General features: G+C 41.9%; 1 protein-coding gene across 1 annotated transcript in view; it reads left to right on the forward strand.

Annotated features, from left to right (window-relative positions):
- LOC142433238 (melanoma-associated antigen B18-like) overlaps nucleotides 1-7869 on the forward strand; it is a 56742-nt gene extending 48873 nt beyond the window's left edge. Inside the window, exons 3-4 of the mRNA XM_075538325.1 lie at nucleotides 6768-7094; nucleotides 7140-7869. Of these exons, the coding sequence (XP_075394440.1) occupies nucleotides 6768-7094; nucleotides 7140-7869 (1057 nt within the window). The remainder of the gene's footprint in view (nucleotides 1-6767; nucleotides 7095-7139) is intronic.
- Nucleotides 7870-12797: the final 4928 nt, after the last annotated feature.

Here is a 12797-nt window from a genome sequence, read left to right on the forward strand (position 1 = left end):
TGTTAAAATTGTACTTACTGTTTTCCTTGCATGTGGACCAGAACTATGTAGTCAAGTTGTAAACTTTTCAAGCATGCACACAGAGCTCTGAAGAACTACCTGTTAGATACAACCCATTAAGAGGGACAATTGTAGCCTTAAATCAGGGGCGGGGTACCTTTATTCTTCCAAGGGACATTTGGATATTTATAACATCATTTGCAGGCCATACTGGTCAAATGTTTAATTAAGTCACTCCTAACGTGATGGCGGGAACTGCTTATCTTTGGTGAGGTGTATGATGCTAGGTGGTATTGATGATTTCATGGACTTCATATGGCCCAATGGCCAGATGTTCCTCATCCCTGTAGGTCTATTAGGAAACAAACATTTAAGATATGCGAGCATTCAACAAGCGAGAAAATGAATGCATATTAAACGCAAAGAAGTAAAAGATGAGAAAATAGATAAATACAAAAACTAAGGAAAAGGATCATAGTAAAACCAAAACATCAAAACTAGTTCTTAAAAAAATTTGTAAAAAAAAAAGTAGATATTATCAACTACAAAAGAGAAAGGAGAAATAAATGATGTCAGAGAAATAGCATTGTTCGTTATAGATGCAGAAGACATTTAATGTAAAAGAACACCACAACTACGTTTTACCATCACCTCAATATAACCAAGAAGGGAAGACTTTATCTGTATAAATATTTCAGCTAATAATTCCCGAAGGAATGGTAGACATGAGAACTGCCATCTTTTACCTCCTAGTGAATGAATGAATGAAGGTAATGATCTCCTATAACTACCAGCTTTATTGCAAATAAAGACACACAGACATAACGTTCCTTCTATTGGAAATATTCAATATTACCTCTGGACTAGTATTAACAAATACAATTAAAAACAAAACAACTTTTACTTTTTTCATTATAAAACAATCTCATCCATTTTTTATAAGGTAACCTTTCCTTTGCACATACATCAAAGGAACCATTAGGACATGAATATAGAAAATGTGTTAAAATAATCCCCAACCAGAAACATTACATAACGTTTATACTCTCTATATGTAGACACAGTCCTTAGAACTATATATATCTTTTTAAAAAATGAACTTGTATACCACTAAAATATACAAGTCCATGAGGAGCTGATACCAAGGGCTCGGGTAGAAAGAAGAGGTTTTGAAAAAGATGATGGCAACAAATGTACAAATGTGCTTGGCACAATCGATGCATGTATGTATTTTGATAAGAGCTGTATAAGCCCCCCATAAAATGGTTTTTAAAAAAAGATCCCACTTAATTCTAGCCTCAAGCCAAACACACTCAGATATTATGATATGGCCCTGCTCGATACTCGTATTCATGAAGGGATGACTGAAGTTATAGGTGCTGCAGCAAAGCAACAAAGTGTGGTGAAGAAAGCAGATGGTGCCTGGCTATGAATTGGAAAAGTGTCTGGGGTCTTAAAGGCTTGAATTCAAACAAGCAGCCATCCAAGTGAGGAGTCAACTAAGTCCACATGGAAGAAGCCTGTGTGATCCAAAGACAACGAATATCAAAATCCAAATACGTTGAAGGGAAAGGCTTCAGAGCTTAAATTGGGAGGAACGAATTTGTAGGCTATGGAGGACAGTGGGAGCCTAAAATCCATTTTCAGAGTGCCTATTTGGATTAAACCTCTGGGAGATCCCCTCAGGCCACAGTCAAGGGATGAGAACCACCTTACTAGTATACATCATTGTAAATTTGATTATTGTGGGTAAAAATGCAGTATAATATGAAACCTGGTCTGTTGACCTCCTTCTTGAGCCATCCTAAATTTGCTCTAGGTTTAAATATTTCTTGCGCATTCCTTAACAGAAAATTTCCCTATGACTTATTTTAATATTGTCAGCAGTCTTTTCTTTCTTCCTTTTGTCTAGTTTGTTTTGTGTTTTATTTTTATTGTTTTTCTTATGTGTCTCAGTTTATGAAGCACAGAAGGAGTTGGCATATAGAGACAGTAACTGATGTAATGGTTTATCAGGGAGGAGGGAGTGGGTGAGGGGACTTGGGGACCAAACTATGAATATGGGAGGGAAAGGGTACACTAAAACTGATTGAGATGATGCATATACAATCTATTTTAGAACATTTGATTTATTCTTGTACTCATTGTTATCAGCTCTTCATTCTCCCCAACTTTCCCTGCTATATCCCCAAGGGACCATTAATCCAGTTACTGTCTCTATATATTTACCTCTCCTGGATTTCATATAGAGAAAAACAATCATAAATGAAAACCAAAACTAACAGCCATAACAAAGTAAAACAGATATAAACCTCAATTGAAAAGAAAGCAGAAAATATGGAAAAACTAGAACATGTTTTATATGGATCAAAATAGAGATCAAAAGATAAGGTGAAAAACCACTTTTAATCTGATCAAACTTTTTTTTACCTACAGCTGTTGATAGGACCACTGGTGGCCTACAGTTGTCCTGTTGGGCTACTAACTACAGGTTAGCATTTCAAACCCACAAAGAGGCTTTGTACTCTTGCAAAGATATCCAATGTCAGAAGCTCATTGGTGTAGTGGTTGTAATAATTGAGTCAATGGTAGTGAGTTTTGAGTATTTATTGATGATGCTGCGTGGCAGGTATATTGGGATCATTACACTATTTTTGGTACTATTACATATGTTTTGTATTTCTCTAGCCAATTTTAAAAATGCATATTATGTATTGAAATATGAACTCCAAGATTTTTGACAAATGCAATTAGCCAAACCTTTCACAACAGATATTAAAAACTTTGATCAATCAATAGAAAACTGAATCTAGGCTAAGCATCACTCCTTCTCAATGTTTTCCAAGACCAATCAGGTTCATAGTACATAATTGAGGAAAAGTAATTGCTAACTAACATAAACTATAAAAAATCTTATGCAAACTATAAAAAAATATGGGAAATTACCAAACTGAATTTAGCAGGCATGCGGCTAAAGAGACAAAGATACCTCTAGAAAAGAACACTTGAGTCAAACTTATTCATATTAAGGCACCTCTCCTAATAAGGAATTACCTAAATAATATTAGAAGGGAGTTTCCATTGGCTAAAACATACAGAAAACTAATATTAACATGAAGTCCTTATATGAAACTTATATGAACATAGTTGTCATTAAGTTATGACTAAGGCACAGATATATGGTACTACTTCTGTTGAACTTTACTGGAAAATATAACTAGAGCAATAAGGATATAAAAATAAATAACATATTGGAATATTGAAAAGAAAGATAATAAATGGAAACTATATGGTCATTTAATTAGAAAATCCAAAGGGACCAGGACAAAAATAACACTCAAATGAATAAGACATCAGAATACTCTGTATAGCAAATAGCAAAATCAAGAGTGTGATCTTATAAAATCAATAATTAATTGGGTCAAGTAATAAAAAATATCCCAGTTACGACAGCAATAAAATCCAGGAGTTAACTAAAAAGAAACCTAATAAAAATGTACACAATCTTTCAGGAGGTAACTATAAAAATTACTGATAAAATTAGGTTAAAAATAAACTCAATAATGGAATGGTCCAAAAACAAAACAATACACACACACACACACACACACACAAACCAAACTCACTACCCTCTGCCATCAAGTTGATTCTAACTCACAGGAACCTTTTATAGGGTTTCTGATGGAAGCAGGCAGTCCTACCTTTCCCCTGCGGAATAGCAGGTGGGCATAAAGTGCTGTTTTGGGTAGCAGCCCAATGCCTAAGACACAGCATCTTCATAGAACAGTACCCTATGTTTGTTGTTTAGTCATGGGGAAATGATACTGTAAAGGAATGGTGCAGTGACTTATTTGATATGACTCATAACTATAGTCTTTGTAACTTCCACCAAATGACTGCGACCATGCAGATTGGGTGTATTTCCTCGTTTCCTGATTGATCAGGTAAGTAAAGGTGAAAGAAGTGCCAAATGATTATATAATTCCCTTGGGAGTGTTTGCTAATGGAGCTAATTGTGATTTGAAAACATGGAACGCTAACATGGGGATTGGTCGGTTTGGCCATCCTGCTGGGTATAAAAGTACTCTTCTCTGAAGCAGGAATGGAAGATTTCACTACCATGAAAAAAGAAGAGTCACAGCAGAGTTCATTCTTTGGAACCTGAGATTATGTTGTGCTGGCCCTCCTTAACACAGGAAACAGAGAGTTGTTACATCGGAGGAGCAGCAGCAGAACTAAAAGGCAGAGCATGAGACAAGAGTAGCGGGCTTCCAAGCCCACTCATAGAGAAAATAAAACTGAATGCCCTTGGGCAGGAATCTTGATAGTAGAGTAGGATGCATCTAGACATGTAATTGAGGGAACTAGCTTTGCTGTTCCATGATGCTAGAGCTAACCACCTTCCAGTTAAGGCTTTGGGTAGGGTGGCATATCCTTTGGCTTCTCGGCAGACTAAAGGAGCTTTGTAGTACTGAGCAGGACAGAGCCAAAGAAGTTGTATAGCTGAGAGGCTGAGGACCAGAGAAAGACTTGCTTGTGGGCACAGCTGAGACAAGGTGCTACTGACCAGAATAATTGTATCCTGGGCATTTTGGACCCTGAAATGTAGTCTGTTAATCTTGCTAATAGACTTCATAATCACGAATATAATCTGTGAGTTGTGTGACCTCTGCAATTAGGTATCAAACCCAGCAGATAAGTAGAGTCTCTTGTGAGGGATGGTTAGTATCCAAATTGATTTTAAAAAAATATTGGCGGATGGAAGTATGTCTAATTCTGACATCATTGGACTGATGTTGAGTTTGACTTTCCTCCACCATTCTAAAGTCAGAGGAGGTCGGAGGCATCCCTATGCCATTCTTTCAGATATCTATTCTCCTTACATTATTTATACATTTGGTACCTTGCCTGTAGCGATCAAGGTGGCAACCAGACAAGGGCCGCTGTTTCTGAAATCAACCCTGGAGTAGCTGTAGAAGTGAGACAACACAAACCAGAATCCTCTAGGAGAGGCTCTCTCAGTGTTGAACCCGTTTTTCTGCATGGCAGGTGGAGCATGCCCTGAGGTTGAGACAGATCTGCCAATGATAGAAGCAGTAGAAAGAAAGTCCAGCCCCTGATTCTTGGCAGTGTGCCTTAGGACAGCTTCCATTGTTTCACTACAGCAGCATCCAGATCATGAGTGTCAGCGCCACGGGGTGATAACTGGATGGCACCAAAGTTTGGGTTCGTTGCGACAAGATCACTCCAAAGGCTGTGTTAATAACTACCTGAAAATTCTTTTTGAGGGTGAGAACTACCTTTTAAAAAGAATATTATAATTAAGCATAAAGAATGAAGAGTGAATTACGCATAGCAGTAGACACACACACACACATACACTCAGTAGATGTCACTGTATTTCTTACTATTAATAAAGGTCAGAAAACAAAATGAAAGGTACTTTACTGGACTGAGCAATGTTAAATCAGGCCCAAAGATCCAAGTGTCCCCAATCATATGAGACAGCTTCTTCTTAGAAAGCAGATCTAAACATGTTTCCCAAATTGTAAGTTTGGCTGTTGACCACACCCCAGAGGTCAGTATGTGTTTTCTCTGACAGCCCAGGCCACCTGTCTTTGGTCCCCTACCTTGGGCTGTGGGGTTCCCATTTAGCCTAAGACACTGATCCATTCTTCATTGGAACAAAACCCCATAGACCCCTGCCCTCTGTTATTCCTGGAACGATCAGGATGGAGCACTTTGAAGGAAATGCCCCATGAATTTCTACTTCAAGGGTCTCAGGGGGATCAAACCCATGGTCTGAAGAATTTGTCCTCAGCTTTCCGTAAGGGAGAGGGCTACAGCACAGTTGAGAGTCAAAAGGAGGACCTTCATGAGAACTACTTTATATAGGCCCTACTCCTTCTGAAAGACAGCTGCATCACTAGGAGCCCTGCCCTGCCCACCCCACAATCCTCCATACAAGATGGAAGGCCTGTGGCCTAGCTTTTAGGTAAATGCCTGGCATCTCCAATTTTGTTTTGTGATCCCAGGCACTAAAGTTCTTGAGCAGAGCTGGTAGTCTCAGGTCAGCAGAGTGAGAACACCCAGTCACTCCATGGAGTAAAAAAGGGGGCCCTGCGTGAGGGGACACGTAGCCTACAACAGAGTACCAGCTGGCACAGAGACCTACTGCTAAGGATCACCCTTTTAGGCCCCAGGCAGAGCTGTTATAGCAGAGGAGCCTCGTTTTTCCATCCAGGGGTCTTAGGGTTGTAGGGGCCAAGGCTTAGTGGGATATTAATGAGTAAGGACTGAAAACCGTAATCATTCAGGAAAAAGGGGGTGACAGACCCTTTCTCCTGTGTCAATTCAGGGTGTCACAGCAGGAATTACATCTCCTTGGGTTTGGGAGTCTCAGGAAGGTGAAATTCTGTGAAAAGGGTGCTGCCTTAGGTAAACCAGAGGGGAGGGGGCTCAAGAATTGACTTGATGGCAACTGAATGTAGCAAACAGAGAGGCCCCTGAGGAGCCTAGGCCTGCCCAGACTGGGTTCAGCTCACTGCCCCATGAAGCCCCAGGCAGGGAGAGCAGGCAAATTTAACCTGTGGCATAATTTAACTTCCTTCACAGGGTTCTCAAGGGACAAACTGATCTGGAGCGCAGGAGTCTTATGGGTTGTTAGAGATGTGCCCTCAAGGAAAAGTGCGTTGGTGGCCTCTGTTAAAGCAATATCAGCACCACCCCTCGGAAGGTGCTTAAAGTCTCTCATCTCCCTTCTCCAGCGGGCTCACAGCACTTGCCCTCCTGATCACACTCCTGTGCCTGCTGTCCCTGGGCAGAATCGCCATGCCTCGCGGTCATAAAAGCAAGCTGCGTGCCCAGGAGAAACGCCGCCTGGCTCGCGGTGACCCCCAGGATCTCAAGGATGCTCAGGCCACTGTAGCAGAAGAGGAAGGGCCTGCCTCCTCTTCTCCTGTTTTGGGAGCTACTTCCCAGAGTGCGCCTACAGCTGGGTCACCTAGCACTAGCCAGTCTCCTTGCAGTGCCCTTTCCATCACCACAGCTTTTGCGGGTGCTGCTGCTGAAAGAGCTGAGAGGGATGCCAGCCAGCTTGACGACAAGGTGGCAAGCATGTTAGCGGCCTCCTCTCTCAGTTTTGCCCCGACGAGGACCCCTCTCGACCAGAAGGCGATTTTGCTGGTTCATTTCTTGCTGCGCAAGTACAAGATGAAAGAGACCGCAACAAAGGAAGACATGCTGAAGTATGTCATTAAAAAGCATAGAGATCACTTCCATGAGATCCTCAGAAGAACCACAGAGCTCATGGTGCTGGCCTTTGGCATTGACGTGAGGGAAGTCGACAGCACCAGGCACTGCTATGCCCTGTTCAGCAAGTTGCGATGCAGCCGTGATAGAAACCTTCCTGGCGAGGACGTCTTGCCCAAGAGCGGCCTTCTGATGACCGTCCTGTGTGTGATCTTCATGAAGGGGAACAGCGCCACCGAGGATGTGATCTGGGAAGTGCTTAATGTGATGGGGATCCATGCAGGGAAGAAGCATTTCATCTATGGGGAGCCCAGGAAGCTCATCACCAATGATTTGGTGAAAGAAAAGTACCTGGAGTACCGGCAGGTGCCCAACAGTGAGCCTCCACGCTACGAATTCCTGTGGGGTCCTAAAGCCCTGGCTGAAACTAGCAAGATGGAAGTCCTGGAGTTTTTGGCCAGGGTCCATAATACCGTGCCCAGTGCCTTCCCAGCCTGGTATGAGGAGGCTTTGAGAGATGAAGAAGAGAAAGCCCGATCCAGATTTGCAGCGCTTGTTCGTACTAATGCTATACCCAGTGCACATCTCAGGGTTCCCGGCAGCTCTTTCCACTTCTAGTGAAGTCAGAAGCAGTTTCTTCACTTTGTGTTTAAAGTAAGCAGTCAAATTTCTAAGTAGTTGGGGTGTTGAAGTGAGTCTAGAGGGAACTGTATCTGTTATGTATTTGTACCTGTTCTGCACGAGTACTTTATCTTTTGTTGTTAAAATGTCAAATAGTTCTGTTTTTTAAAAACCCAAAGATTTCCTAAACTTCATAATCTAAGTGTATGAATAATAGTGGTTGCACCTTTACTGCTTGCTGCCTCTGAGGTTTAAGAGTATGATTGTTTGCCTTTTATAAGGCAACCCAGTGAACCTTTCATCACATGTAGTCACATGGCACATGAGAAGATGAGACTGGAATAGGCACAGCCTTCAAAATGTGAGAGAAATAAGCAATAAAATTGTTGTCATCAAGAAATAGAAAGAAAAGAAGTTTTCCCCCAAAAGTTTGATTCAGCACTTCTGATTTTTCTTCTATTCTTCTGTAAACTTTAAAAATAAAAAGCAATAAAGCAGACTTCTGGAACACTGGCTCGTTTATTTTTTAAACATTAATTGACCATCTGCTCTTTGGAAAATTCCCTGGTAGAACTCGAAATAATCAAATAAACAGGGCCCTAGCCCCTGGTCACACAACTTTGGAGATCACGAAAAGAAGTCACAGAAGGAACATGACGAGATACCCTCTAAGGCAGAAAGAAGTCAAGAGGTGAGGAGGTGGGGGAGGTTTTCAGATGAGAGCAGTCAAGTGTAAATGCCCTGAGGTGAGGCAGTTTGGGACTTTGGAAAACTAAGTTCTTCACGGTGAGTTAATATTAAATTAAGTTGGATGATGAATCAAATGAGGTTGGGGTTGGGGGGACACCCGTGGGCCAGATAAGACACTGTAGGATAGAGAACTGGTTTTGGTAGTTACATTAGGATTACCAATAAACTTTTCCTGGGCAGGATTGGAAGGCATCCCATTCTCTTGTTCCATTGTGCTAGAATACATGTACTGACTGGGGTTTTTATTTAATGCACATCATCACCATTAAATTTCTGAGAAACAAAAATGATATTCTTTTGAAATGAGATGCCCAGCAGTTGGCATTCTTTTGCCCTGGCAAAGGAAAGATAGCGCCCACTCTATTAAACAATTGGTTATTTAAGTTAACTGACATTATTGGGCAAGTTCTACATGAGGTACGTATTTGGTGGGGGTGAAAGAAATGAGAACAGGCATGGTGTTCATCTGAAGACACCTGGGAGGGCCAGGAGGAGGGAAGAAGTTGGTCCTTGGCACACATTCTAGGAATTCTGAATTCTATCCAGATGGGGAGAAGTGCCCAACAGCCACACGAAAGAATATATTCTCTAAGGGGTGGGGATTTACAGGTTTCCTTTCTTCATGCCAATCTACAGCACTGCATTATTCTCTGATATTTCCTGGATTGAAAAGGAAAGAAAGAAAAAGAAATCTCAGCATATTGGATGGTATTTTCTAGGGTGAAAATATTCATAGTAATAACAGGCACGGTTTGATGTCTCAGTGGATGACAGATGTGGTGCCAGCTGCTTGATATGCACCGCTACAATCTTAGCAGACAGTACATATCAAACACACTCCATAAATGAAGACCCCGAGGCTCGTAGAGTGTGTCATGTGTCTGAGTCCACATGACTAGTAAGTGAAACATTAGACCCCTGGTCTGATTTCCTTTACAGCACACGCTGTTTCCGCTCTTCCCAGCTGCAGGCAGTTTCCTACTCCCCCCCTTTTTAATCTCTTCTGTCACTTTTATTCTTACTGCTCCAAAATGTTTCTTTTGTGATGAAAAGGAGACTGTGCCCACCTTAATGTAATTGGGTATATGTAAGGAAGGTGAAAGTGGAAATCGACCACATTTGGAATTATTTGTGGGCTTCCATCACTCAGAAGCATCCTTCCTTTTTGTATCCCCAGTATCCTACAATTCTGATCTTGCGTGAGTGCTGGTGCATGAGTCCAGTGCTAGAATTTTCCCACATCAATGCACTCTCCCCACGTCTTCCCCCAACACTTCCCCTCCAGTGAGAAATCCTGCATCCTTCAAGCCTATCTCTTCTGATAACTGTGCTTTCTCCCAATGAAACAGGTAGCCCAGAATCCCTTGGCATTCCCTTGACTTAAAGCATCCAACTCTTTACAGTGTCTCCCACCTGTCCCATCCCTCACCATTGAACTACTCTGATAAAAACAGACCCTTTCATGTAACTGATCTTCGGTTTGTGAGGTGATAGAAGTCATTCCAAAGGCCAGTGCAGAAACGCACTGTTGAATGAAGAAAGTTGAATTCCTCCTGCAGAGATATACAGAATCCTTTTGAAAATTGGTGGTGCCATGAGATACTAATAGGCATTTGGTTACTAGCTCCTAGGTCAGTGATTCCAACCCACTAGCTGTTCCATGACACAAAGATGATGCGATCTCTTTCTGTAAAGATTTACAGTCTCTGCAATTCTATAGGGGGTTACAATAAGTCAGAAGTAACTAAATGGCAGTGGGTTTGATGGGTTTTGAAAACTGTGTGATTTTGCATTTGAAACCCCTCTCACATAGTATACCAAACTAAACTTGATTTACTACCATCAGGTCTATTCTGACTCTCAGTGACCCTATAGGACAGTATAACTGCTCTTTTGGGTTACAAGGCTGTAAATCATGATGGGAACAGAAAGCCTCATATTTCTCCTATGGAGTGTCTGGTGAGCTCAAACTGCTGACCTGATGGTTAGGAGCTGAAAACATAATCCGCTGTGCCACCTGGGCTCCTTTGTCAGAGAGTAGGGACTGAAACAAAAAGGAAGAAGAAGAATTACAAGGAAGTTTGCTTCCTTAGGCACTCATCCAAGAATAAAAAGGGCCCCTTTTTCTCTAAAACTTGTAATACCAAACTAAATGCCATCAAGCCAAAGTCATAATGACTCTATAGGGCCTAGTGGGTTACACATTGGGTTGTTAGCCACAAGGTCAGCAGTTTGAAATTACCAGCCACTCCATAGGAGAAAGAGGAGGCTTTTTACTCCTTTAACGATTTAAAGACTTGAAAATCCACAGGGCCGTTCTATCTTGTCTTAGAGAGTCACTATGAGTCAGAATCAACTTCATGGCTCTGAGAACATGAGGGCAGAGTGCAACTGTCCCTTTGTGCTTATGAGACTTTAAATCTTTGCAGGAGTAGAATGCCTTGTCTTTCTCTCATGGAGCAGTTGGTGGGTGTGAACCACTGATCCCGCAATTCACAGCTCAATGCATAGCTCACTATTGCTCTTTATTGAATGCCTACAAGGTAGCAGGTTCTCATAGAGAGTGCAGTGCTCAGCCACTTCTGCAATCTTCCCTGGTTTCTTATGGAGACTATGTTTCTAGTTCTCTGGACAATAGGAAGCGTCATATCACTATCCTTGTGATTGAAATGTCAGCAGAAGCCATGTTTATCACTTGAAGGCATTTGAGGGCCAGAATATCACCTTCCAAAGAGCCCTAGTAGCACACTGTGTTAAGTATTGGACTGATGGATGGAAGATTGGTGCTTTGAATCCACTCTCCACGGACAAGTATGCATGTGTTCTTACAGGAAAGGCTAAAAACCCAAACTCACAGCCATGGAGTTGATTATGATTCATTGTGACCCCTATATAGGAGTCCCAAGCTTTAAGTCTTTACAGGAGTAGATAGTCTCATCTTCTTTGGAGAAGTTAGTTGGTGGGTTTTGTTCTAGGGGAGACAAGAGACCTCACATTCATTAAGTCAAGCAGGATGAAGAAAAAACAGAGCCAATACATCCAGATGACGGAGACTATCGGCATGAGGCCATACCGACAACCAAAGAAGCTTGGCTGCTTAAATAGAACATAGCGCACAAGGGCAACTGTCACCCATGCATGACTGGTGGCAGATCAATACATCACAATTGCAGGTGGGCCTGCAGAAGAAGAAATTTGACTGTGATTGGGACACATATAATATTAGAGATAGAAAAATAAACAGGATTGATTCAGGATCCTGTGACTAAGGCAGTCAGGATATAACTCAAAACCATGCAGACTCTGGTACCCCAAATTCCATCCAGGGCACACTTGGGGAAGTCTTCCAGAGCTAGACTGCCCTTCCCTGGAATGGCCAGGAGAGTGGTAGTAATCCACCCTTGAACACACTTGACCAATGGGGAAAGCCAAATACACTGCTGGCAAATGGTCAGCAAGCATCAAATGAAGTCTTAATCCATGTGGACGCAAAAATGGATATTGGGCTTTTGTTGTGATGGTAGCCTTTCATCAGCCTAGTGCTCAAGGTTTAAGCTTGAGTGCAGTTTGAACTGCTGACCTTGAGATACGCCGTTCAATGCTTCCCAAACAGTGCCACCAGGAAAGGCAAAGACACAAACACACTGGATTAAGAGAAGAAATGTGATCACTGCAAATGATGATGATAAATATGGATGAAATTTTGTTTTAATACAGCTGTACCAATTCATAGTCTCACAAATGAATATAAGGAAGCACCTGGTCATTAACCCTCCCCCTAGATAGTTTAGTCAACATTAATACATTTTGGTCAAACTCTGGGTGTGGGTGGGAGGTTCTTTCCTTATTTGTGTAATTTTGATTTCTCTATTGTTTAATTAAAGATCTCTGTTGGTGCTGCCAGGAGCCCTGGTGGCCAAGTGGTTCTGTGTTAGGCCGCTAACTGCAAGGTCAGCAATTAGAAACCATCAACTTGTCTGCTCACTCTTATAGGTTCCCTCTGAGTTGGCATTGACTCCATGACAGTGAGTTTGGCTTCTGTAGTTGCTGGCACTGCCAGGTAAATGTTGGGCTGTTGAAATCCACCAGTCACTCCTCAGGACAAAGATGAGGCTGTCTGTTCCTGTAAAGTTTGAAAGTCTCAGAAACCTTCTTGTAGGGTAGCCGTGAACTTT

Source organism: Tenrec ecaudatus, chromosome X, assembly GCF_050624435.1.
Source record: "Tenrec ecaudatus isolate mTenEca1 chromosome X, mTenEca1.hap1, whole genome shotgun sequence".
NCBI classification, from domain to species: domain Eukaryota; kingdom Metazoa; phylum Chordata; class Mammalia; order Afrosoricida; family Tenrecidae; genus Tenrec; species Tenrec ecaudatus.